Raw genomic sequence first — 26,876 nt, 5'->3', positions numbered from 1 at the left:
ATCTGATGTTGCAAATATAAATCTGAGTCAAAGATTTGTACATTAGTGAGAATACAGATTATGATTTTAACACTGAAGGGATCAAAAATATTTATTATATATAAAAAACAAAACAAATAAGCAACACTTAACTAGAAAACAAAGCTGAACATTTTAATTCATGTAAATTAAAACATTTGTACTGGCTCCATTTATACAGGTGCAAACATTAATAACTGAACACTACAGTTAAATATGTTATAGTCAATAATATAAATCAATCTAATTTGTGGATTGTAACGGCTCTAAGACTTTTTGAATATATACAGCTGGGAGCGTATCTGCTGGAAGAATGTAAACACCTGAGTGAAGATTAAAGGGGACAAGCTGGTAACCGTATTTGATCTGATCCCAGAACAGCCTCAGCCGGAGTAAACACACCGTCACGTGTCATCAGTCGTCCGTTTAACGCTCCACTTGGATCGTGACGCTGGAGAAACCAAACTCAGAGTGCAGGCGCTTCGTTGCCTCCATGAGGATCATCGGTGCTTCAGCGTCGTCTTCTGGAGACACAAATGCAGGCAATTTACCTCAAACTTCTGTTTACAATTATCTTTAAATGAGTCGTAACATTACCCTGCTGCCTGGGCCTGTCCCTATATTCACTCACACAGACTTCACTTATTATCTATTATGATCCTCAATATATAGATGATATGACATACTAGGATAAGAAGTTCTAAAAATGTCAAATTATAAAAAAAAATCTTAAAAAAGGTGTATTATGTCATTTTTAAAAAGTCATACAAATGTTATAGTAAGTTAAAAATGTCACAACAAAGTCATCAAATGTCTCACAAAAATATTTTTAAAATGTCATAGTATAATAAGCCTAATGTATAATGGTTCAAATATATCAAAGTAGAGTATGCTATAAAAGTCATAAAATGTATGTCACAAAAATACATTAAAAGTATAGAATGTGTATGAAAAAGTCTGTAATGTCATAGAAAATGTCATAGTATGCTATAAAATTATCATAAAAATCTTAAAAAGTTAGAAAAATGCCAAGTATAGTATGCTATAACTATCAAAATATATAGTATGACATAAAAGTATCAAAGTATATAGTATGACATAAAACTATCAAAGTATGACATAAAACTATCAAAGTATATAGTATGACATAAAACTATAAAAGTATATAGTATGACATAAAACTATCAAAGTATGACATAAAACTATCAAAGTATATAGTATGACATAAAACTATCAAAGTATATAGTATGACATAAAACTATAAAAGTATATAGTATGACATAAAACTATCAAAGTATGACATAAAACTATCAAAGTATATAGTATGACATAAAACTATCAAAGTAAATAGTATGACATAAAACTATAAAAATATATAGTATGACATAAAACTATCAAAGTATATAGTATGACATAAAACTATCAAAGTATATAGTATGACATAAAACTATAAAAGTATATAGTATGACATAAAACTATCAAAGTATGACATAAAACTATCAAAGTATGACATAAAACTATCAAAGTTAAGTAGTCAAAATATATAGTATGCTATAAAATTGTCTTAAAAGTTAGAAGAAATACAGTGTAGTAAGTGATGAAAGAGTCTTAAATATGTCATAGAAAATGTCAGTAAAGTAAGCCATAAAAAAATAACAGTATAGTATGCTATAAATTTCTCATAAAAAATATCTTGAAAAGTTAGAAACGTGAAGTATGACATAAACTAGTTTGTCATGAATAGTTTCATAGTATATTATGTAGTAAAATGATGAGTTATCGTCTTGATCAAACTATGTCCCGTCTCTCTCTGTATATTAGCGGATGCGTGTTGTGTCCAATAAAAGGTGTCAAACTAAAGGTGGAACTGCTCGACCAATCGAACGCGCTGCTGAGCACCAACGCGGGGCCGTGTGCAGCAGAGACCGGCGGCGATGACTCGCCTGCGGCCACGTGGACGGACAGCGCCGAGCGAGTCATGTTGAGGCTCCACATGTGCAGACTGTGAACCGACGCGACTCCTCTCACCGACAGCAGCAGCTCTCTCACAGAACCCACGTCCACGTCCTGAGGAGAACCTGCAGGGGACGGAGACGGCGACACACAACTAACCATTACACACCACTACACACCATTACACACCATGATGTCACCACAAGGGGGCAGCAGAGTGAGTTTACCCTCCATCAGGATTCGGAAAACATCCTTTGTGACGGGAAGCGTTGTTGCAAGCACGAGGACGGAGAACAGGAAGGTGCAAATGGGATCTGCCACTTTATATTCCGGCTGTGAGGAACACACACACGTCTGATTAAAACAAATAAGAAACCGCAGAGAACGTTTGAATTCTCCATGACTGGGCCTCCGTTCTTTACGCTGGTTTTTCACTTTTTTATTCAGTAAATGAGTTCATTCTTGACCTTTAGGAATAGTAATGTGACACACTTTCAACAGGATCTGATATTCGTCTTCATCATCATCTGCTATCTGGTTCATGAGCAAATAGCTGTGAATCTAAGGACATTCCCACCAGCCTCAGTTGCTCTTTGTGTTTAACGCTACGTAGCAAACATTAGCGAACATGCTAAACCAGTGAACGTGGTAAACGTGAGGCTGAGCGTCAGTGTGTGAGCGTTTTATCCGACACTGACCCAGAAGTAGATGATCGTGGCAGCCAGCAGGACTCCGACGCTTTGCACCAGATCTCCCAACACGTGGACGAAAGCTGCCTTCACGCTGGCGTTGCCGTGACGATGGCCCTTCCCATGATGCCCTTTGTGCGTCTGCGGCCGGCTGGTGGTAAACGAGTGACTGTGGCCGTGCGAGGCTCCGGACTGCTGGAGGATCAGGGCCATCCTAAATAAAAACAAGAAGGAGGCAGAACCATTAGATGAGCGTCTGATCGCTGCCGACCGAACACGGCGGCGAGCTCCTCGTACTCACAGGACGTTGGCGCCCACGGCACAACCCGAGGTGATGAGCATGATCCGGCCGTCGATGTCGTAGTCTCCATCAGTGATCCTCCCAACGGCGGACACCACCAACGCTGCCGTGACAGCCCAGATGGACACGACGGACAGCAGCATGCCCAGAATCTCTGTTCAACACAACTAGTTAGATATAAAAAGTCACATTCATGTGCAATTCTCTAGAAGCAGACAGAAGATGTACAAATACATACATTCATAAGTAATATGGTATGAATAAACTTCATTTTGGCCAAATCAATCTAAATCCTACAAGATAGAGGACTTCCTGAACCAGCGGCTTGAGGGTTCGATGCACAAACGTTATGAAGGGAGCAGCCCTGAAGCAAGCCGCTAATCTTCAACAAGATGCTAAAAATGTCTTTTTATCATTTTTAATTAATGTTTACTGTAAAAAAAAAAAAAAAACATTCTGGTCCTGATCAAATTCTAATCCAAAAACAGCTGAATCAGCTGATAGAAATTCAAATGACAAGACGCCGGCATCCCTAATTCGTCTCGCAGACGTAAGATTGATCTTCTCATCTCACTCTCAGACAGAAAAAGCATTCGCCTCAACCAACGTAGCCGTGTCCGTCTCACCGGCCCGATGCCACCCAAAGGTCATGGCGTGTGTTTGAGGCCGGGATGAGAGCCACAGCGAGAAGATGCTGACGGCGATGCTGCCAAAGTCGGTCAGAAGATGCGCGGCGTCCGTCATGATGGCCAGACTGCGAGCGGCGTATCCTCCTGCAGAGGAAACAGACGGTGTGTGTATCAGGTTCAGGACATTCAGAGGTTTTTGGAACCAAGATACATATTAAACGTGACATTTCACAGTTTAAAATAAGCTCGTCAGCGCTCTCTGGTGGACTAATGACAGTATGTCACCGACATCAGTCATAACTGGTCACATCTTTTTAAGTTATTAAATAAAGCTCTCACATCTCCAGATGTATAAAGCAGCAGTATCCTGTATTTATTAGGTAAAGTACCTCAAAATATACTTCCCATCAGTGAGACTTCATTCCAAACATCAACCAGAAGCACTTTTAATTGTCCAGCTGCCCAAATATGTCTATGTCTTCAATGAAGTGTAATTAATTCACTATTACTGTATGCGATACATTAGTGGCAGATTATCGGAGTCGTTCTCCATCTCACCGATCCCCTCTCCCGTCATGAAGACGAGGCTGACGGCGCAGGCCATGAAAAGCTTCCGTCTGGCCAAACGCCTCTCTTCATTTTCAGCCGCCGACGTGACGTCCGTCTCCTGGCAGAGTCTGTCGGACCGCCACGCGTCGTCCCAGCCGGCGGCGGCGTCGTCGTCACTGGATTCTAATGGCGAGTCTGAATATTCGTTGTGTGGAGAATTCATCCTGAGAGGAGACAGAACTGTGAACACCATAGTTTGAGCGATTCAATGCATTAAAAATCAAGATGCATAATAGAAACGTACCATTTAAGAGGCTCCAAATGAGCCTCCATCAGATGTCGTGTCTCCGAGTCCGTTGAGAACTCCATACCTTCAGGTTGAACCAACGTTGGAGTGAAGGACAACCTGCCAGCTGCTGCAACACGTGTTATCTCACAGAGGTGGAGCACAACGGGAGCCAATGGCAGGAGGCCGAGCCGAGAGGCGCCGGTCGCTAAACGCCAAAACTGTTACAATTACGGGACGACTTGGAGACATTTCCAGCATCAAAGTTTATTTGATCAGACAAAACATTCATTTTACAGAAACAAAACACTCTGGAAAAGTTGGGAAGAGTGGAAAAATACATCGGAATGTTGAGATAAAACAAAAAATATATAAATGTTGTTTTTTAAAATGTTTGATTAAAAGAATTCAAACCTAAAGAATAAAAACAAATCCTCTAAAATGTATTCAGGCACTTCCGTGAGGTTTTTGTATACAAAGCTGACTTTTACGCACATTTCTTACTTATATAAACATATCGTCGGACTGTCTGTGAAAATCACCCAAGAAGAACAGATACAATTCTAAAAGTATGCGGTTTAGATTCGTACACAAAAGGAACAAACCCAACACTCCTACACCAGGCAGAGATTACAAAAATATAAGACGACGAAGGATAACATTTAAGCCGTTCTCTTAATATAAACTCAATTACTCCAAAAATATATTCTGGCATCATCTCACAGTACATAACGGCTAATAAATCATCTCACACTCCGCCGATCATCGTCTCTAAAAGCAGGCCTCTGAGAAAACATTTGGCATCGGATGAGTTAGCTTCAAGTGGAGGAAGAGTTTTTGTTTTGCAGAAAATAATCAGACAATTTGTGGGAGTTTTTATCCGTACCTAAACAGGTGTTCACCCCCTGGTTTTCTAGAGGTCACCTTATGTGCAGGTGCAGCGAACTGTCGAGTATCTCTTGAAGAACTCGTCCAATAGTTTGGGAAACACGCTCGTTCCTTTTCTCTACGAGCTTTAAGTTTATGAATCTTACTTTCAGAAGGTAAAAGAATCAGCGTTTCTCCCAAAATGTTGAATTGTTCCTGTAATGCCTGTTAGCATCACTTTATCGACGCTCACCGAGCTATTTACAGGCGGACAAACACACAACAAGCTGACGTCCAAAACATTTTAAATATACTGTTTATAGTTAAGTTACAGCAGACTGTATATAAGTTCAGTAAGCCCTTTATTTAGTCTCTACAATACGTCTCTATGTGCAGTGTGACTGAACACCTCGTAAGTCTCCGAGCGGTTGGTTGGTTCCTAAAATATCAAGCCTATTATGTTGCATTAAAAAAACAATTTAAAAAAACGTTTGTGACCCAAGAGACATCTTGAGCTCAACGTTCTCAGACCATCGTGGCAGTTTTAGGATTTTAAACTTGAGATATTAAAGTGCACATGAAAAACAAAAACAACTAATTATTGCAGAGCTTTTGTTCTGCATGGCTTTGTCATTTGTCACTGCAGTCCAGATACGACCCCATCATTAAAAAATAAAACGTTACAATAAATATGACTGGATCAAAAGACAAACGTGTTGGCACATGAACAAAAAAAGGCCTCTGAGATTAATGTTTTCTGCCACATTCAATTTATACTCATCATCTTTCAAGAAAGACCAACGCCGCCGCCGCCGCTGATGATGATGGCGACGCGGTTCCATCAGGACGCCAATCACGAGGTGCCGTTGGTGGCGTGAGGCTGAATCACGATCGGTACGCTCTCACCTGCACCTGTGAAAAACAGGGACTTTTTAAGTTTCTGTACTTTTAATTATTTCCCTCCAAAAGCAGCAAAACAGATGAGTTTGTCTCAAAAGAGAGAAAATCTCAATTCAAATTGACGATTGTTAAAATATCGCCTACGTGTTAATCCAATATTTTAATAGTACAGTCTCTATATTCTGCTGTCAAATGAGTACTTGTACATTTTATAGCAAGTAGTCCAATGAATGCCTTGGAGGATTAAAAAGTAAACATCGTCATATTTCTACCTTTACTGAATTAAAAGATGCGTCTCCCAGGAATGGTAGTGGGTGAAGGATTAACAATAGTGGAAAAAACATTTATAAAATATGTAAATAAAGAAGCATGTGATATGAGTACATAGGAATATTCTCAAATACCTTCCATCAGTTTAGAGATTATGAAACATTGAGGAGCAGGACGGTGGAGCCAATGTTAAAACAAAACAAGAATAAGGTGCACAAGAAGCCGTAAACTGTTTCCAGCAGCTTCTACGACTCGACATTAGTGATTCTCAACCTTTGATCTGATCAAAGAAAAATCTCTTTGATTACAGTTTTGACAATTTGCAATTACTCAGAGGCTCACAAGCTCTTTTATGCTCAACAATTAAGGTGATAACAGAAATATGAGTTTTCTGAAATGATCTTAACCCCCCAGATTGAGAACCACTACTCCTGATTTTTAGCATTTTAACCCACCTTGTATTCCCCCGCTGTGCTCAATATGGATAATATTATCAACAGTGGTAAATGTAAGCAAGCAAACGCATTAATAAGCAACGAGGGCACCAAAACAGCAGCAGCTTAATGACTTCATGGGAGGAAACGTTAGTGTGTGATTTGGTGAACACGGACAGGCGTTCGGACACAGAACTGTTAGAAGCTGACAAAACACCAAACCTGCCGAGAAGAAGCAGACGGGCTGCTTCATGTTTGGCCAGATTAGTGAAGCAGCACAGGGCAGCGGAGGACAGGCGAACTTTACCTGACGAGGTGCCGACATTATCTCCAGTGTCGGGGCTCGGCTGAATAATTATGACATGGTCTCCTGCTGTGAAACAACATTCAACACAGAGCAAACCCATCAGCAGCTCGCCTACTCCGGGGCGAAGACTGACCAAAAAACGGTGTCGCAGGAAATTATCTTTTCCATTTGCTGTGGTCAATAAGACTTTGAACACTTTGCTACATAATAGCCAAGAGGCTGGAGCTAACGTTAGCAGAGGAGCTAACGTTATAGCCTGACAGCACATCAACACTACTACGCTACCCTACCTACTAGCGGTGGGGGATAACAATAAAAAAACATCTGGTATGGTAGCTCCTCTGGTGATTCCCACCCCTGCTAGCTACTGAAGGTGTTTACACTATCTGCTGTTGGATGATTGGAAGAATAAAGAAAGGATCTCACTTAGAAAAGGCCTTTTTTGTTTAACCTGAAACAGAGTAACTGGTTTCTCTACACTTCAACACGTTGTGTTTACCTAAGAGCAGCGGTATTGGGTTCCCTCTGTCACCAGATTCGTCACACATTCACTAAACATTACGGATGATTTTTAATAAAACTCATATAAAACTTCTGCTTATGGCTGAAGTCCAGGCTCTGGCCCGGAAGGCAAATTTGTGTTAATACAACTATTCTCCGTCTCGCTGCGAGTTAATGAGAAAAAAATTCTAACTGGCTGCTGAGAGGAACTTTATGTTTAGTGTACAGAAGTGAAAGTGGCATCGCTCGCCTAATTTAACTCGAATAAGAGTTTTTCTTAAACTGTCAAACTATTCCTTTAATCTCCATTAGCTTTAATTGTTCACTATAAGGTTCTATAAGAGCAACAGATCAAATGGGATGAAGCTTGTATCCCTTTGACAAGCTTTGCTGTAAAATAATCACAAACTGCCAAGTAAACGTCGACTCCGTCTCATTAAATCACATTAAACATTATAAATAGAATAAAGTATGATCATGTCTTGATTTGGATTATTCCTGTATATTCGATTTTTATTCTGACAATCCTAACTTTCTCCAGGAAATATCTTTGAAATACTAAGTGAAAACTTTGTTTCACTTTCAATTTCGTGCAACACAGTCACCAACACAGGTCAACAGCTGGACGACCTCCCTCACAAGCTGAAGTGAATCCGACAGAACAAAGTCCCTCACCTGCATCCTGTTCTCTGATCTCTGCCTCGAGGTCCTCGGGATCCATGTAGGCGAAGTTGTCCTCGTCTTGTGGTGATTTGCATTTCCCACAGCAGAAACAGCAGCAGCAGAAACAGCAGCAGCAGGTGAAAATACCGCAGCACACCACAAGGGCCTAGAAACAAGGCCATGAATGTCAGTGTGTGCACAAATTAAAATCCATACATAAAGTCACTTACAATTTAAATAAATGTTCAACTTTTCACAGGTTACACGTGTTTGAAACCACGTCGACGCTCACCTTGAACCAGCACTTTGACATGAGGAAGTAGTATTTGACACTCTCGTCCCCGAACTGCTCCGCCACGTAGAGTCCCATGGATCCATACTCGTCGTAGATCTTCCGTTTGTTCTCGTCACTGAGGATGGAGTTGGCGTTGTTGATCTCCTTGAATTTCTCAGCAGCTTCTGGGTTGTCCGGGTTCTTGTCGGGGTGATGCCTCAGCGCCAGTTTCCTGGAAACAAGCGAGTGATGGTGAGAACGTGGTGTTGGAGGGGTGTCGACCCGTTAGCCACGGCACCTGCGGGATGGGCAGGTTACGAGAAAATATCACAGGCTCGGCCGTAATTGATCTGTATGAACGCACCTGTACGCCTTCTTTATTTCTTCTGGAGATGCTCCTTTCTCCAGACCCAGGATTTTGTACAGGCTGTCTCCTGCTGTTGACATTTTACGCTGAAGTCTGTTTGGGTCCTCCATGTTACAGGATTCTGTGGCTGTGACATGAAAAACAAAAATGATATAAAAGATATAACATCCTACGTAATATCTATGTATCAACATCTATTTATAGTAACAATAAAAACAATAAAACATGACTGAATTGGGAATTAACAGTGTCACCGCTCTTTATCAATTGTATTTGTCTTTTTAACACCATAGCTTACATTTTAATAGTTTGACAGGAGAAATCCCAATTAATTGGACCCATGTGTACAATAATTATCATTTAATGGCATCATAATGTGGTGCCTTTTCTTTCGGTTTCTTTTATGGACCGGTACCGGTTACTTTTCGGTTTCTAAGAAAGAAAATAAAACACTTGCAGAGTACGAACAGTGAAGTAACGTTAATTAGGTCCCTTTAACGGCTCATAAACTTGGTGAGGAAGCTATAAAACCACAACAAAGAGACGTAAAGCATGCTGGGAGTCCAGACAGGAGCCTACCTACATACTTTATATTAACTATACCTTAAGTTAAGTTACGTAACGGGACGTAACTCAAATATTTAACTGGCTTTAACTGTTAAAATCCGGCGGCGTAAAGTCGCGACGAACCGCTAACTGACTAAGCTAGCTTTAGCATGAGGAGGAAGTTACGCGTCATTTCTTACGTCCTGGTTGAATAAATATCGTCGGTTCGGTCGAATCATAGAGTCCAAAATGTGTCCGTTGGTTGTGTTAAGGTTTGTTCCATGAAGCGAAGCTGGTTCTCATTTTCCCCTCTGTTACCGACTCGAAAAACTTCAGCGGCGAGCAGGAAGCTCGAGACAGGAAGTAGTCCTATGACGTCACTCGTATGCGCCCGCGGCTGCGTTTCAAATACGCAGAAAGTAAATAAATAATTAAATAAAAGGGTATATTCATATGTACATATTATTATTATTATTATTATTAATATTAATAATAATAAATATTGTCCCGCTTTATTGAATTTTATGCTGTGGAGGACTGCCAACATTATAAATAAATAAAATAATAAATAAAGGTAGAATTACTGAATAATCAAATACATGTGGAGGTTATTGAAAATGAATAGATATTCACAGAAATATATAAATAAATTAATAGAAGGTATTTCTTTTTCAAATTAACCTGCACATGTATTTAATTATTGGGGCTCTAATTTCTACATTTAATTATTTCATGCATGAATTTATTAAATTGATACCAGCCACTAGTGGGATGTAATTATGTACATTAACGTAAGCCACCTTTATTGAATATTTCCATTTTGTTCTTTATACTTCTACTACACTACATTTATTAGACAACATTGACAGATTATCAAAACAAATTATAAATCAACAAATAAATCATGCATTTTTGTGGATTATAAAGCAGTTGAAAATTAATTTTAAAAATAATTTTCAAATAATTAAAAAAAGAATTGTCTGAATCTTACATTTATAAAGAAGGTTAGATTATAATTTATGATAAAAGGACTGATAATAAACATTTAGTAGTGGTTAATTGCGACACAAACATATTTTAGAAAAAACTATACTGTAAAAAAACATCTCTGTTGAACAAAAGGTTTTCACTGTGTTGCAAGATTCATTCACATAAATCAAATGTCTGTTCATATCACTGCAGCTGGTCATCATTCTGTGGAACGACATTAATGACAATCTTCCCAGTATTCTTGTTGGCCTCCATGTGCCTGTGAGCTTCTGCGATGTCCTCCAGGTTGAATGTGCTGTCGATGACGGGCGTCAAGGAGGCAGGCTGGCCCGAGAAACCCGGCAGCACCCGCTGGGAGAAAGCCTTTACCAGGTCTGCTTTGTACTGCGGTGGAAAATGCAAAGCAAGAATCAGCCTGAGTAACTGATATGTAAATACAAGAGGTGTGTCAGCAATGTTGAAATAAGTCAGGGTGTTCACGAGCATAAAGAAACACAGCGTGGGCGTCACTACTGCTTGAATGCTCACCTGGAGGCTGCGAGAGCGGAGGAGACTGCAGAGCAAGTGGCCTCGCTTGGAGAGCAGCTTGCCCAGCAGATCTCCCTCGACGGTCCTGCCTCCCATGGTGCCGTACAGCACCCATCTGCCGTCGGCGGCTAAACAACTCACATTCTGCTCCCAGTTACACCCACCAATGCAGTCAAGGATGACGTTTGCTCCCTTGCCTGTGGAATTACAGTAATTAGGGAACTGAATTGTGCAGGACTATTGACCCGTTCTTTGGTTTTCTTTGCTTTACCTGTCAGGAGTCATACAGCCATGTGTTATGTGAATTATGTAATAAGGTGCAATATAGGACCCAGAGGATTAATGCTATGGGAAGATATGGTGGAGTAATGTCTACCTGAGCAGATAATTAAGTCCCTTTTTAAATATTTAAATATAAATTTGAGGCATTTGAGGCTTTTCATGGGACTCGCCATGAGTTCAGCCAGCTCTATTCAGATTTGTTATTCTTACTTTTGAAAGATCTCTCTGCTCACCATGTGTTTTACATCTCCATCAACAAAAATAAGAGCTATGTGGTTATCATGAGCAGCAGCTGCACATAAAATCCAATAAGGAAATTCTATATTCCACTGACTGTAAATATGAATGTCAGAAGCTTAACATTTCCCCCTGCAACACATCTGCATCTATACAGCTACGCAATCCACCTCCAGTGAAGTCCTGAACTCCCCGTGCGAAGCTCTCCTCTCTGTAGTTAAACCCAGCTGCCGATCCCAGATTCTCCACCATCTTGAGCTTCTCAGGGCTCCCAGCAGTGACGACGGGCACGGCACCAAACAGGCCAACCAGCTGAACAGCAGCTGTCCCGACTCCGCTGGCGCCGGCGTGCACCAGCACTACTTCACCCTCCCTCACCTGAGCTGTGGCAGAGAAGACACGAGCACAGAATTCATATTTCCCCCCTTGTTAATTATATAAAGAAGCAATGGTGTGGAAATGTCCAAAATTAAATGGAAACAAATAGAAAATAATACTTAACCAGCTTCACATGTATTTGTTTTTCCTTTCTTTTCAAGAATGTCAACTAACAATTTCAATTATGACACATTAAACCCCTTAAATGTAAGTAGGGGGCTTTACTTATATGATATACTATATGATTTCTTTATTTTAACTCTGTTTAACATGTTTTAGTTGCTGTACCTATGAAAACCAGCAGCTGGAAAGCAGTGAGCCAGGCCTCCGGGATCGCAGCAGCCTGGCAGAGAGTGAGATTAGGGGGGATGGGCATGAGAAGCTCTTCTGGCACTGAAACGTATTCCGCATAACCTCCTCCAGAGAGCAAGGCCATGACCCGGTCATTTGGCCTCCAGCCTCCCTTCACCCCCGGGCCCAGAGCGTCCACAGTACCGGCCACCTCCAGGCCTATGATGTCACTCTCACCGGGGGGAGGAGGGTACAACCCCCGCCTCTGTGGAAAACAAACATATTGCTCTGTGATTCAGACACATGAAATAACCACATTTAGCAGGATAACAGATAGAGGCTATAATGGACTTATGCTCTGTAAGAATTTGCATTATATACCTGCAGTAAGTCTGCTCTGTTGAGAGCAGCTGCATGAACTTTAACCAGGACTTCTCCACCTTTGGGCAGAGGTCGAGGGACGGTTCGCAGCAGCAACTTCTCAGGTCCTCCTGGTACGTCCACACACACAGCGCGCATCATCTCGGCCAAGCTGGAGCAACACTTCCGCCAGGCCTGGAAACAAAAGGGAGGAAACACCTTTAACTTGAACTCTTTATTCAACCAACTGCATGTGCGCTGCTGCCTTGAACACTCACCGTCGGGTAGGCGTTTCTTCCCGTGTGCAGCACGTGATGCATTTACAGTCTCAGCTGTGGCAACTGTCTTAAAAAAAAAGTAAAAAAAAAAAAAAAGCAGCAAACATATTAATATATATTAACAGATCGGTTCTTATAGAAGCTACACACTTCGGTGTAAACCTGCACATACAACCAATATCTGCATTGGTAAATACAGTCAGAAAAACATTATTGTTATTACTATTATTTCATAGCAGTTAAAGCGTTACCATGAAGGGAAAAAACCTGTAGATGAATTATGGGCCACTTGGCTTTGCATGTTGTGTAAAACCTGGGTGCGAATAATACAACTATTAAGGAGAAGCAGAAAAAAGGAAGAGAGGAGAGAACGCAGTTGGAAAGTACTGATATGACGGAGGGTCAGTGAACTTCCAGTGCAGAGACGAACGTTACGCAACGCGCACGCGCGGTAAAGACCGTTACACTCCTAACTTTTCATTCATGTATAAAGTGTCTAAAGTGACGGACTACAGATTAATGAGTTGTATTGACGGTGCGGTAGTTCACAGTTTAACAGCTGCTGATTTAATATGGAATCGATCTGCGACCTTTAATCGATGTTTAAGCGTTAAAAACAAGAAACTCACCAGCGAAGTCAACAGTTCATCAGATGTGAGGCGACTGGATGAGTTTGGGGAAGTTTGGTTGTGCCATCATCCAGACTGGGTTCCAGTCTCAAACCAGCAGAAAGGCCAGGCTTCCTTTCTGGCGCATTAAAGGGACAATGCACAGTCACAATGCTTGGAAATGTGACTTAAATACGAGGGAAAGTCACAATAACGTCAGATTACCAATTCTTTTAGAAAAATAACTCATTATTTTCATAATAAATTCTACAAAGTTCTTCACAAGACGGCAAAAGTCAAATTAAAACAGTAACATCACTATTAAAAAAATACCAAAGTACAAAAAATAAATAATATAGTGAAACACTAAAGTGGTAAAACAAGGTCATAAAACAAATATAACCAAGCATAAATGCATTTATACATGTGTAGATACAGATACGTACTGCATATAAAAACACCATCGTTATACAGGTATTGATTATACTGAAAGTAAAACGAAACGTTTGACTTCCCTGACAGATAAAAATAGGCCCATTATAATTTCCCAGAGTTCACGTCGACATCTTCGTCTCGTTTCCTCTGACCTTAATTAACTCGATAAGACGCTTCCTTAGAGAATAAACACGTGGGGAGACAAAATTAACAGGACATAAAACTGAACAATTAATAAATAACAGGACATTTAAAAAAATGTGTGCGAGTTCAAATGTCTTGACCAGAGTATTGATAAATCCTAGACATGTATTAGGATTAGAAATATTCCAGCACTACCTAAAGACCCGTGACGGCACTCTTGAAATTTAATCTCTCTCAGGAATGCGACAGTACACAATGACCAACAATCCCATCTGTTTTACTTCAAATATAATAGGCTATTATATGACATACAATGAGACAGCCATAGCAGCAAACACACAGAGAACCAGGTAAGAACCCACGGCTTTACATTTAAAAAACGGATAAAGTGAGTGAATTAGGGAAAGGAGTTGTGTTCAAAGACACATGGATTACACCGTGGACCGTTGCTTCAGGAGGACTCGTGTGCTGCAGAGGAATCTGAGAGCGTTGAACCAAAAGGAAGACCGGGATCTCCAGCAGAAACTTGACACGTTGGACAAACAGTACAGGTACACTCGCCGAACGCTGCAGCGAAGAAGAGACTCGCTGACCGACGAACACAGGCGAGTCGTGATGGCGAAAGTGGTCGAGCCTAAAGCGACGGTCAACGTCGCCATGGAAGAAATCGGACGTGAGTCGGTGTCGGCGAGACGCCGAGGCAACACCCAGAGCGGCCTGTCTCTCAGGCAGATGAAAAACATCGCAGCTATTGATTCGGTATCAGAGAAGGAGCTGGCAAGGAAACGGCGGGAAGCCCGAGAAGAAAAGGAGAGGCTGAGGCAGCTTCAGAGGGAGACGCTACACAAGAGGGTGACGGCGTTCATAGAAACGCTCAGGGAGCAGAGCAACGTGGGGACTGATGTGAAACCTCCATGGAGTCTGGATTCTCCTCACAGACGAAACAGCAAGGAAAAGAACATTTAACTATCAGCATTTTATTATAAACAATGAGAATGTACATGTTTTGTGTCAAAATGTATCATTATATTTCTTAATAAATTACAGAATACCGCCCATCTTCCTCATGGTCGTCAAAGCTCTGTGAACAGGCGTCTCCATGAGAAGGCTGCGGTTTTTATTCCACTCTGGAGAATCAGGAAGATTCTTGTCTGCAAAAAAAAACAAAAAGTGAGACATTAGTTGCTGTCTGATAAAAAAAAAATAGTAAGAATTAGCACCTCAACCAAGTGTAACAGTAAAATCCTGCTGTTATGCAATCAGATGGCGACGGGTAGGTTGGTCCAACAGTAAGCAGAATTAGCATAACCATGACATATTTAACCTCATAACCAATCAGATTGCTCTATTTGAGCTGTATTAAAATAGATGAGAGTATAACAGTCACATAAGGCATCGTCCTGCATTAAGTACCGTTACTTTTAAGTGTTGATTAAATCTTCACATCTGAGCGGCTGAGCACCAGAGGATATTTGATATTTGTGCCTGACAAACTCCTCCTGAAAATGTCTGTCAATGGACTGATTGATGAATTGACTAATTACGTCATCTTTAGTGTGAAGTTTTAAATTAGAACGACAGCTAAAATGACTCGATAGTTAAACTACTGAGACTACGGAGGCTCATGTGAACCTCAGCCACCTTGGATTATGGATTATATTGCTTTTGTTTCTCTTGGGAAACTTGACCAGTATAAGAATCCTACCATCACAGTCAAAGTGGACTCGCGAGGGAAGACATCGGGTGCGGTCGGCGTAGTCGAGCGTGCAGAGAACAGCAGTCTTCACTCTCGGCACCGTGAACATGAGCACCAGCAGTGAGCACAAAACGTTACTGTCCATCACTTCCACGGACTTATGGAGTTCCTATAAACCAGCAGGAGGACAGCGTGTCATCACACCAGAACAAAACTTCTGTCATCATCAATTATTACATTACAAAATGTGCTTATTAAGTATCAGCTGATGCATGCATACAGACAGACATACAGAGTGATATCCAAATTGCAATATCCATTTTAAACAAGGCCAAATAGACTGTGACTAGTTGTTAATATCAGCTTTGGGTGTTTGTTTGTCCTCCTCCATCTAATTGTTTCATATTCAAGGGTGAGGCGAGAGCAGACACTACCACAGCTACTGATAAACCGCTCTCTGAGACATTTGTGAGGAAGTTATTTCACAAAAAAAAAAAGCAGCATCTGGCACCTTGACGAGCTTCAACTGCTGCTTGCGACCAGCGAAGGCGTTGAGATGTTGGCTGAGGGGGTCCAGAAGGGTCCTAATGTCTGTCCGCATGCTGCTCTGCTGGGCCAGGTCGTTTAAAGGAATGAACGGGGGGACGTTGTGACGAGTGATCCTCAGCGTCGGCTTCAGGTCCATCTCCAGGTTGTAGGTTTCTAAGTAGACGCCGTCGTAGGCCGTCGCCACCGACACACACACTCCTTTGCCGTGACGCGTTTTCATGACGCCGTACCCGCCTGAGTGACATCAAGACGGAGGATTAAAGATCGACAAGAGAACATCAACATTAATAATAGCTGGCTGGATGAGGAGAGTACCGATGACATGATGAGCCTGCAGGAGGTCTTTCAGTTGTGTGTGTCTGGCCATCAGCTGCAGTAGTTGTGAGTTCTCAGAGCCTTCATCCATTTCCTCCTCTTCTTCTTCTTGTGTGCACTTTTTGTCCATACGTGCTCTCAGTTTCTGGAGAATCTGTGTCAGGACGGCGTAGTCAGCCCCCAACGAATCCCACGCAGACAAGACAACACAAACGCAGCATCAGAAATAAAGTTAGTGGGGCAACTTCAAAACCACACTTCAGTAAAAGTGTTATCAGCATCATTGTATAGTATTATATGGTCATTATTGTGTATTTTGCATTTCAAGGTCGTGTTGATTTTTTTGTGAACTGTTACTCCACGTCAATGTATTATATTCTAAAAACAAAAGGTCAACATGATGAGCTCACCTCGTGTGTCTCCGTCTCTGCCTTCAGTCGGTCTCTCTGGATCTTCAGCGTCATCACTTTAGCCTTCAGCTCCTTCACTCGGCTCGGCTGCTGCGGCTGCTGCGGAGCTCGGCGGCTTCTCGCCTGAACCTCCAGCAGACTCAGGTGGCTCAACACGCCTGCGGAGGAAGTAACGTAAAGTAGCTGATATTAGGATCATTACCGGCCGGAGTGGCGGGGTTTCTCTTCTTCGGCTAGCACTAAGCTAACAACAAACATCGCCACAACAAACTACTAGCTAGCTAGCTTAATGAGACAGCTAGCTAGCCGTGCCTGTAAGCTAGCTAGCTGACGTTACCTTTCGTGGACGCGCCCTCCATCACTCCCGTCTTTGCGTCGCGTTTAATAATACCCGTTAGCTGCTCGCGTGAAAACATCCACTTCTAACTGACGGGGTTTTGTTTTGGTTTTTGAGTTTGGCGGCTGTCGCGTCATCATTTTTCGCCCCTCCCTCAGCTTCAAACCCGGAAGAGAATTCCAAGCAACGTTCACATGTAGACGGCTTAGCCAGTGTGCTAGGGAGAATTAGCTTAACTCGACTGTGTGAGAACACAACAGAAGGAGGTCGGAGCGACGCGACACGTCATCGCGTAGAGAATGAGCGAGTTGTGTTCTCGTGTTTAGCCACAAATCCGTTGTTTTCAGCGAAACGTGGCGCTCTTGAATGTGTCCGTGAAGGCAGCATGGTGCCCCTGACGCTGGAATGTGAAGGTGGGTCTGTTTATTTCACGTGTCCGCATCTCTTATCACTGCAGTTCATTTCAGACGTCACGAGATTTTGTTATGGACACGCGTTTCATTCATGTGCGTCTTTACTTTCGGTCCAGCTGAGCAGCAGTGAGAGAGAGTTGAGAGCAACTGGTTGCATTTGGTTTATTTCCCTACGCAGCCCGCGCATGCGCATTCAAATCGGCACCATACGTTAATCAATAGATGTGCTGTTTAGGAAATTCCACTAGTGCTTAGATAATGTAAAATTAAGCCTGTTTAAGGAATACTGTACTCCTCTGTATACTGCCCCCTTGTGGTCCAAAGTTTAACACGTCTAGCCTCCAGAAACTCCAAGTCGCCTATAATGATGGGTACAAGTTAGAGCAGTGCAGCTAAACTGTATGATAGGAGTCAACACGATTCATGCACTGTTGGGAAATTTGATGTACACATGCATCTGCAGACTGACTGCTTCATGTAATTTTATCAATATGCTGTTGTCAAATCCTGGACTTAGTACTGTGTGATACCAGCAGTCACCCATGTGGAAACACTGGTATAATTGCCTTTTTTTTAATTGTGGTGTCTTTGCTTTTGTTTCTGTATGTATTTGTTTGCGTCTTTTAATGGACCATGAGTCTTGACAATGAAAGTTGATTAATTGATTGATTAATTATCGTTCAAGTTACCGCAGCAGTGTCTGTGTGGCGTTCGGGTCTGTGGTGGGACCCGTTTTCATTTTTTATTAAAAGAAAGATGATACAATTAATTAATTTTTCAAACTGAGACTCACTGACTTTGGCTCATTTTCTGTGAAGAACATATATCAGAATACATATTTAATGACCACACACCATACACCCCCCCCTACACATTTCTATTACATATAAGATGTCCGGGTCCACTGGACCCGGGGCTAATAGAAGTGTGGAAATTGATGTTCTGTGTACCACACGCACCCACACACACACACACAGCAGGCCCAGACAGGAGGAGGACAGAGTGTAGGTACACAGAACATCAGAGGGTCAAATGTGCGAGAAAATGAGAGCAGACAGTGGGACAGGAGCTCCTGAAGAGGAAGCTGACCATGGTGGGAACAATAAGGAAAAACAGGTCAGAGCTCCCACCTCAACTGCTGACTTCAAAGAACAGGCCTGTCAAGTCTTCCAAGTTTGTATACACGGCTGACACATCCCTGGTATCCTATAGTGCCAAAGAAAGGCAAGAATGTGGTGCTCATGAGTACACTGCACGGGGATGGAAGGAACATCACAAACCAGAGATCATCATGGATTATAATGCCACAAAAGGAGGGGTAGACAACATGGACGAGCTGGTGATCTCAGCTGTACAATGCCTTTGTCATTTGGATGGCACTGAACCCAGAGTGGAAACGAGTGAAGCTCCAGAAAAGACGGCTCTTTCTTGAGGATCTGGGAACGGCATTTGGTGAGACCACAAATCGAGAGAAGAAAACATATCCCCCCAGAACCCCCCAGCCTCTGCAGCCATGGTGAGGAGGATTCAGGAGGAGAATGCTGGTGCCCTGTCCACCCAACCTACAGAACCACAATCTGCAGAGCCTGAAGTAAGTGTGTGATGCTGTTGCAGTACATGTCTGGCACTCATGTCTTGTGAGAGAGAGAGAGGTGTTAGTAAAATTCCTGATCTTTTCATTATTCTAGGTTGTGAACACCAGCAACAAGAAGAAGCGGTGCGAAGTGTGCGGACCCAAGATGGACAGGAAAACACAATATACATGCATCAAGTGCAAAAAAGTATATCTGCAACACACACACAGTAAAGCTCTGCCCCTCGTGTGTTGTATAGGCTAGTGGCTAAAGGCCATGTGTTCAATGGGGCTGATGTGTTGTCTTGACTGCTATGTTTACTCTGTGTTCATGTGTTCAGCTTGTGTTGTGCACCCGAATGGGTTAAATTTCAAGTTCAAAGAAATAAAAGTCAGTAGTTTTGGAAAAACCTTGCTTCACTTGTAAATTTGTTTCCACTCATATCTTGATTTTAATTGATTTTCTTTATTATGTTTTAAATAATAAGTTATAAATGTGACCTAACGAAGGTAAAGGGCAAATATTAACCATATATATTGTTTATACTGCTTGTAATTGGGATAAGGTAAACATCTGTTCAGTATTTTAACATAAAAGTGTTTGATTGCGAGGCATTAAAAGCCACAAAATGCAACGGGTCCATCAGACCCACAAACGCTGGCTGAGTAACAACAATATGAACACTACACAAGGGTCAAGTAAAAGTAATTTCCTGCATTACAACTCAGAACATCAGGACATTTTTAATTTATCCTTTGACTTTTTTTTGCAAATATTTGGTGTTTTTGCTTGAAAAATTACTCAGAATTCAAGTAAAGCAATCATCAATGTTGTTGCAAATTTTTGATAATTGATAATTCAGCTCCTTTTCTTTTGTTGCTCAAATGATTTGTGTCGATAACTGCATTATCTGAGTAAATTAGAGTGGAAACGTTTCAGATCTACACCCATGTGTTGCTTTTGACCTTCCTCTGAGGGTTGGTGGCTGCTGCTTGTTTTTATTTTTTTATGGCGCAGTATGCAAAAAGGCAGTCACCTCCCCCTTAACACCAAACCAGTCGTCGGTATTTTTGGCTCGGCACAAGCGGGGCAAAGTTGACACACAGTTTGCTTGACCTTAGCTTGTGTGCAGACTGGAGCTTGTCTCATATCACAATCTTCTTTCTGCTGGAAACAGTTGACTTGATTTCACCTTCTGTCTGTGTGGAAAGGAACAGAAACCTGTGCACCGCTCGGAGGAATTCAGGAAATAAGGAGAGTATGTGGGGCATGTAGGCTGATTTTTCTGCCCGTCAAGCAAAGTGATGTGTCTAAAATAAAGTTGTCCAGCTGGCTTCCGACAATCCTACTCTCTCGCATACCGAGGTTTGTGTAATCAAGTGTTTTGGTGTCCTTTCTTCAAGGCTCCTGGACCCCCCTGACTGATGGGTGTGGACAAAGGCGTCTCCCAGAAGTCTGAATGTGCGTCTGCAGGAGAACCAAACCTTCTGCAGCAGATACTTAAAGACAATCGACATGGACCCGTCCGACCAGAAGCACTTCACACCCGTGGACTATGGGATATTCGCGGTGTTGCTCGCCGCCTCCATGGGCATCGGGCTGTACTACGCTCTGTCAGGGGGGCGCCAGCGCACCACACAGGAGTTCTTGATGGCAGACAGGAGCATGAGCTGCCTGCCCGTGTCGCTGTCGCTCATCGCCTCGTTCCAGTCTGCTGTGGCGATCATAGGCGTACCGGCAGAAATCTACACTCACGGCACTCAGTACTGGTTCATCGGCTGTGCCTACTTCCTGGGTCTCCTCATCCCGGCTCATGTTTTCATTCCTGTGTTGTACAGACTGCGTCTCTCCAGTGCTTACCAGGTATGAGAGAGCAGTTCTATTGGATTGGAATGAGTTTACGGTGTGTGTCCTTCGTGACTGAGAGTTCTTGTGTCGTTTTTTTGTTGCAGTACCTTGAACTGCGCTTCAGCAGAGCGGTGCGCGTCTGTGGAACTCTGGCTTTCATCTTTCAGACGGTGGGTGCAACACGTCACACAATACAGCGGGGAGTGCACCAATCCCACCTTTTTCTCTCCCAATATCTTGATTCGGGGCGGCTGCATACACCGATCCGTCTCTCTTGACCAGATTTAGAATCTCTGCATCTCACTGCTCCGAACTAACGGATCATTTTCATGTGAGGTCATCTGAGGTCAGGGATTCCCAAATTTGCGATAAAAGCTCAAGTTTGCAGCCAGCTGTGAGCAAAATGTAACTGAGAGCAGAAACGTGGAATTTTGACATTGATAGTTCTCAGGTCTGTACTGACTTTACTGTTAGGACGGACTGGGACGAGGACATTGGAAGTTTTATTGTTGGATATTCACCTGCCCAAAACAAAGCCCCTACTAGTGGGCGTGTGCTATAGACCGCCGGATCAAAGTGTATTCTATGAAAGTCTGGAAAATGTACTGAATAGCTGCGGTATGGCAAAAAGTGAATGTATTTTCATGGGTGATTTTAATACAGATGTATCCAACAAGAGCTGCCCTACGTATAAGGCCTTTACTAGGTGTAGCAAATTATTTGATTGGAAACAATTGATTAAAGAACCCACTAGAATAGGCCAAACGACCCAAACTATAGGTGGGCTGGTGGAGGGGTAGGTAGGGGTGGGAGGGTTTGTTGAGTTTGTGTAATGTGTCATGTAGTTTTATGAGTGTGCTATGTGTTTTAAGTGTTTTTATATGTACGTTAAGATCAGGGACCACAATGGAAATAAGTCTATGACTTTTTGTGCTATCCTTGACACTGTTTTAATGCATGATTTGTATAAAAACATGTATTTCAACGGATTGTCAAATAAGCTAAACTAAACTAAAAAATAGCAGCCGCTTAGGTTAGCATAGGTTAGCATAGCTTAGCATAAAGACTGGAAACAGCTAACCCGGTTCTGTCCAAAGACATGAGAGCACCAATCTTCACGAGAGTATCAATCTTCATATCTCACTCGGCAAGAAGGCAAATAAGCATATTTCCAAAAACTACAACTCCCCGAAGAAAGATGCATTCATTAATTGCCTTGAATATCTTTATTTTCTACAGATTTTTGGTCTCTGATTTGTCCTTTGCTCTGCTACAGGTCGTCTATATGGGCGTTTGTGTGTATACTCCTGCCTTTGCACTAAATGCAGGTCAGAAAAGTTCATGTATTTTACTCGGACTCAGTCATTATTAATAGTGAGGTCTGTGGTTCAGTGTGTCGCTGTGTTTCCTTTCAGTGACTGGATTTGAGTTGTGGGGAACAGTGCTGGCCACTGGACTAGTGTGCTCATTGTACACAACACTGGTGAGTTATTAAAGTCATTTATCATACAGCTTAACTTCATCTTCCGGGATTTGAATCTATCACCGTTTCCCAAAAAATCCACACAATTATCATTTTAATTCTTGCTTGATCAAACCATGAAATGCTATAATTCTTCTCAGAAAAATGGCAAAACCTTACAAAATAATAATAAATCACATGTCGAGATATTAATGTCTTAAAATAACGGCTTACAGAGACGGATATGCAGCATTTGAATCAAGAATAAGATTAATTTCCCACGTGTCTTTCCTGCTCCTGACAGGGTGGTTTGAAGGCTGTCATCTGGACAGACGTCTTTCAGACTGTTGTGATGTTTGCAGGGCAGATGGCTGTCATCGTGGTGGGAGTGCAGCGGACTGGAGGAGTGTCCGAAGTCTGGAGGAAAGTCTGGGAAGGAAACCGAATCTCTGCTCTCGAGTGAGTCCATGCCGTAGTTTGCGGTCAGCCCGCATCTGGAATGGACATCTGTACGGAAATGCTTTGTGATTAATGTCATTCTTTCAGTGGAAGTCAATTCTGCAGATGCCAACATCTGTCCACCAAATCCACAGAGGAGATGATTTTCTATTTGGTTCCATGTAATTATAGTCCTTTAGCTGGTCTATGGTTTTATACCTCTGAGTATATCAGGGGACAGAAAGTATGACAATTTCATTCTCTTCTCCACTAAAATCTGTGTTTATCTGCACAAATTATTTTTTGTGCAGATAAACTCCTTCACATGCGTGTTATTTATTACAGCTTAGATAACAGTGAAGGTTCTCAAGCATTGAATTGTGTTTTTATCTCATGTGAAGTCTAAACCCAGATCCTACAGAGAGACACACCTTCTGGACTCTGGGGGTCGGCGGGGTCTTCCTCATGCTGTCCCTGTATGGAGTCAACCAGGCTCAGGTCCAACGGTACCTCAGCGCACGCTCAGAGAAAGAAGCCGTCAGGTACGTCAGACCGGAGATTCTCATGGGTTTACTTTCACTTTGATGCCTTTTTCTATTTTGTATTCAAGTGTGAAAAATATCTCTTAAAGCTTCCGTTAGCTCTCGGATGCTCCTCAAACTTTTTATCGCCACCGTCGGGTCTGCAGGTCCTGCTACATGGTGTTTCCCTCGCTGCAGCTATCTCTGGCTCTCAGCTGCGTGATGGGGCTCGTCATGTTCGCACGTTACTGTGGAGAGGATCACTCCGTCAAGCTGGGCACCTCTTCAAGGGATGCGGTCAGTTTCAGTGTGTGACCCATGGAATCAGTGATGTGGTTGTTATTTTATTTATCTCAAGACATTAGTGAGAAGGATACGTTCATGCAGATTTATGTAAAATACATTAAAAGACGTTCTTTTGGATGTCATGTCTGGTTATGCAGGGTTTTTTTTTAATAATGCGTTTTCCCCAGATGGTGATATACTTTGTGATGGATATGCTGCAAGGTCTGCCTGGACTTCCTGGACTGTTTGTCGCGTGTTTGTTCAGTGCAGCTCTCAGGTACGTCTCCATTTCTTTGTCCACAACCTAAACTGATTTGACTAATTATTTTTAATGAGCAATCACTTTTCACACCTTGAGAATTTGATTTTGGCGCCGCTTTCAGCTACAAAGATACAATCTAATGCACGGACTACGTCCTTCAAAATGGCCATGCAGTTGAATGGACTCTCTGAAACCGTTCCAATAAAAACTGAGCATTAAAACCTTCATGAAGGTGGGATTTATTGCAGGACTGTTTTAATTATACTGCATCAGATCCAGTTAGGTGTGGCTAATAAACTGGCAACCGAGTTTATAATCCATCATGGTTATTGAATGCAGTAAATCACGTCAAATGTTCCCGTCCCTTTAAAAAATAAAAAGTACAATGCATTCCTATTTGAAGCTCATGAGAATGCTTTTATCCATATCTTCTCCTCACGTTTTTAATGTTACATTCATATGAAATTTGTTTCTTGTATTTGACTCTAATTTGCATCGAGTGAGTTCAGAATTAGCGGTTAATGTTTTGGTTTTCCTGCGCAGCACCATCTCTTCTGCTTTTAACTCTCTGGCCACCGTGACGATGGAAGACCTCGTCAAGCCTCACTTCCCCGCCATGACCGAGGCGAGAGCAACCCTGCTGTCCAAAGCCTTAGGTGAGCTCTGCGACGCTCATCGGTGTGCGATACGGAGCTGCATAGTCACGTTGGTGCTAAAGTCTCGCCCTCTGTCTCCTCTAAGCGATGTCCTACGGGCTGCTGTGTCTGGCCATGGCCTTTGTCACTCACCTGATGGACGACTCGGTCCTTCTGGTAACCTCCCAGCGCACGTGATCAAATAATACCCAGCATTCCTCACATTACTTTGCGCTGACCGTTGCTATGACTGAACTCCAGGTGGCGTTGAAAATCTTCGGGATGGTCGGCGGTCCCGTTCTCGGACTGTTTTGTCTCGGGATGTTCTTCCCGTGGGCCAACTCCACCGTAAGTTGAACCCCGTCAATCAGATCTGTCGTTAAATACTGTACACACACTGTATTGTTTTCGAGGACTCGTGGATTTGAAATTCAAATATAGAAACCCTATATTCTCCCCTCATGAGTCTGTAGCTCATTGTATCGGTCACGGCATCGTCCCGCCGGTATCTGTGTTGAGTCATAGTTTTCCTGTTTTCAGGGAGCGCTGGCAGGTCTGGGCGCCGGTATGGCTTTGGTCTTCTGGGTCGGCATCGGGAGCATCGTCACTCGCAGCTCCGGCGTGAGAATGCTGCCGCCTGACTGCAGCGCCGCCCTGCTGGCAGACAACATAACTGCTGCCATTCACAGCAACGCCACTCTGAGGTACACGGAAAGCGCCGTGTGTTTTTGTTGTTGCAGTGCTCATAAATAGCGTGATCTCTGGCAGCTGAATCCTCTCCGTTTCGTCCCTTAGCCGAGCCTCGGGACTGAAGAGATTCTACTCCTTGTCCTACATGTGGTACAGCGGATTCAGCTGCTTTGCAGTCATTCTGATCGGCCTGATCATCAGCTTCCTCACAGGTGGGCGACTTCTTTCTCGACACGGACAATCCATTTTAGTCTTACTTTAAATGTTTTCATGTATTTGTTTTCTATTCAGGCCCAATGAAGGAAGAACATGTGACACCAGGCACCATCTATCCTTTAGGAAATCTGCTCTGTTTTCTACCCAAACGCCTCAAAAATAAGCTCTTCTGCGTGACGCCACTGGGACAAACGGTCAGTAAAGTAAGAAACCATGAGTCCTGACCAGAGAAGTTGTTGTGTTATCTGTATTTACCCTTCAATCATCTTTTTAAATTCTGCTCATAGCGCTCGGGGCAACAGAGGCACAACGAGAGCAGAGGACTGGCCGGCCCACCAGAGGACGGATCGTCACCGGAGGAGACGGACACTTTTCTCCCCGACGCTCAAACGCCTCACGAGGAGCACGAAACAACTGTGTGACATCACAGATCCCAAGAGTACGATGCGTTGAGTCACTTCCTTGCATGTGTACATGTACAAGAAGGAAAACGATGAAGGCAAACTGCACTACACTGTTTTATGAGAACAGTAGAGCTACTAAAATGTTTTGTACCGGTATTGATTGCTCGATTGATTATACTTGACTATTGTTTAGCACTATACTGCAGCTGTACGAATGATCCTGTGTGACATGATAGTGCCTCCCTTTTTTAAGAATGTATGAGTGGATTATGTCTGTATAGCAGGTCAAACACTGAAACAAATCTTTAAAAAAAAGGATTAAAGATTTTGTAAATATCCCTTTGTATTGTTTCTCTTATTTATATGTAATGCAGTATTTAAACAAATGTGAGTTTTTGTCAGAAACGTGAGACTCTCGTTAACATTTGATGAGGTCTGATCCAGTGACGCTGTTAGGCCTTTGTTAGGGGGGCTGGAGCTACCCTAAATTGTTCTCAAGCCCCCCCCAATAATTAAGCTTTTTATTAATTTTGTGTTTTATTTATTTATTTATTTTATTTTTCATTTATATTTAGTTTTTATTTTCAGAATAATCTCATACTGATGAAAGGGTATAGATAATTGTGTAATCTAACTACATTATTTATCTAATGGCGAGAGGAATTACATACGGTTCTAATACAGTACTAAAAAAATACAAAACAAAGATTTTGTAAGCTTCTCCTGGGGGCTAAGA

At 42.4% G+C, this 26,876-nt stretch overlaps 5 protein-coding genes across 10 annotated transcripts; 1 reads left to right on the top strand and 4 right to left on the bottom strand.

The window, feature by feature from the left end:
• Positions 1–1,696: 1,696 nt before the first annotated feature.
• On the bottom strand, positions 1,697–4,559 carry LOC311015707 (proton-coupled zinc antiporter SLC30A2-like). Its single transcript, XM_084013116.1, has 7 exons — positions 4,444–4,559; positions 4,149–4,363; positions 3,588–3,734; positions 2,962–3,115; positions 2,670–2,874; positions 2,199–2,304; positions 1,697–2,096 (listed from the first exon to the last, which is right to left on the bottom strand). The coding sequence occupies exons 1-7, from the start codon at positions 4,506–4,508 to the stop codon at positions 1,807–1,809; spliced, it is 1,182 nt and encodes a 393-aa protein (XP_083869242.1). The 5' UTR covers positions 4,509–4,559; the 3' UTR covers positions 1,697–1,806.
• A 113-nt stretch (positions 4,560–4,672) lies between these two features.
• dnajc5gb (DnaJ (Hsp40) homolog, subfamily C, member 5 gamma b) lies at positions 4,673–9,924 on the bottom strand. 3 transcript variants are annotated; one of them, XM_084013118.1, is made up of 6 exons: positions 9,755–9,924; positions 9,006–9,135; positions 8,660–8,873; positions 8,380–8,533; positions 7,204–7,266; positions 4,673–6,204 (listed from the first exon to the last, which is right to left on the bottom strand). In XM_084013118.1, exons 2-6 carry the CDS (start codon positions 9,116–9,118, stop codon positions 6,146–6,148), a joined length of 603 nt encoding a protein of 200 aa, XP_083869244.1. In that variant the 5' UTR covers positions 9,119–9,135; positions 9,755–9,924; the 3' UTR covers positions 4,673–6,145. The 3 variants fall into 3 exon arrangements, with proteins under 3 accessions (XP_083869244.1, XP_083869243.1, XP_083869245.1); XM_084013117.1 differs by having other exon boundaries at positions 7,204–7,269; positions 9,755–9,922; XM_084013119.1 differs by lacking the exon at positions 7,204–7,266 and having other exon boundaries at positions 9,755–9,923.
• A 433-nt stretch (positions 9,925–10,357) lies between these two features.
• On the bottom strand, positions 10,358–13,618 carry tp53i3 (tumor protein p53 inducible protein 3). 2 transcript variants are annotated; one of them, XM_084013329.1, is made up of 7 exons: positions 13,528–13,618; positions 12,899–12,961; positions 12,642–12,815; positions 12,258–12,525; positions 11,762–11,974; positions 11,073–11,269; positions 10,359–10,928 (listed from the first exon to the last, which is right to left on the bottom strand). In XM_084013329.1, exons 2-7 carry the CDS (start codon positions 12,938–12,940, stop codon positions 10,728–10,730), a joined length of 1,095 nt encoding a protein of 364 aa, XP_083869455.1. In that variant the 5' UTR covers positions 12,941–12,961; positions 13,528–13,618; the 3' UTR covers positions 10,359–10,727. The 2 variants fall into 2 exon arrangements, with proteins under 2 accessions (XP_083869456.1, XP_083869455.1); XM_084013330.1 differs by lacking the exon at positions 13,528–13,618 and having other exon boundaries at positions 10,358–10,928; positions 12,899–12,965.
• Positions 13,619–14,247: 629 nt separating this feature from the next.
• On the bottom strand, positions 14,248–17,803 carry cenpo (centromere protein O). 2 transcript variants are annotated; one of them, XM_084014373.1, is made up of 7 exons: positions 17,487–17,803; positions 17,393–17,456; positions 17,056–17,213; positions 16,646–16,799; positions 16,293–16,564; positions 15,791–15,950; positions 14,248–15,236 (listed from the first exon to the last, which is right to left on the bottom strand). In XM_084014373.1, exons 2-7 carry the CDS (start codon positions 17,412–17,414, stop codon positions 15,127–15,129), a joined length of 876 nt encoding a protein of 291 aa, XP_083870499.1. In that variant the 5' UTR covers positions 17,415–17,456; positions 17,487–17,803; the 3' UTR covers positions 14,248–15,126. The 2 variants fall into 2 exon arrangements, with proteins under 2 accessions (XP_083870499.1, XP_083870498.1); XM_084014372.1 differs by having other exon boundaries at positions 17,393–17,803.
• A 2,674-nt stretch (positions 17,804–20,477) lies between these two features.
• On the top strand, positions 20,478–26,476 carry slc5a6b (solute carrier family 5 member 6). Of its 2 annotated transcripts, none has more exons than XM_084014371.1 (15): positions 20,478–21,242; positions 21,332–21,397; positions 22,504–22,555; positions 22,643–22,710; positions 23,057–23,148; positions 23,529–23,669; positions 23,816–23,945; positions 24,122–24,210; positions 24,739–24,851; positions 24,937–25,007; positions 25,092–25,178; positions 25,371–25,534; positions 25,626–25,732; positions 25,812–25,939; positions 26,024–26,476. In XM_084014371.1, the coding sequence occupies exons 1-15, from the start codon at positions 20,895–20,897 to the stop codon at positions 26,156–26,158; spliced, it is 1,791 nt and encodes a 596-aa protein (XP_083870497.1). In that variant the 5' UTR covers positions 20,478–20,894; the 3' UTR covers positions 26,159–26,476. The 2 variants fall into 2 exon arrangements, with proteins under 2 accessions (XP_083870497.1, XP_083870496.1); XM_084014370.1 differs by having other exon boundaries at positions 20,479–21,242; positions 22,994–23,148.
• The last annotated feature ends 400 nt before the right edge of the window (positions 26,477–26,876 follow it).

Source organism: Eutrigla gurnardus (assembly GCF_963514095.1).
Source record: "Eutrigla gurnardus genome assembly, chromosome: 7".
Taxonomy (NCBI): Eukaryota; Metazoa; Chordata; class Actinopteri; order Perciformes; family Triglidae; genus Eutrigla; species Eutrigla gurnardus.
This window is presented reverse-complemented; position numbering and strand designations above follow the sequence as displayed.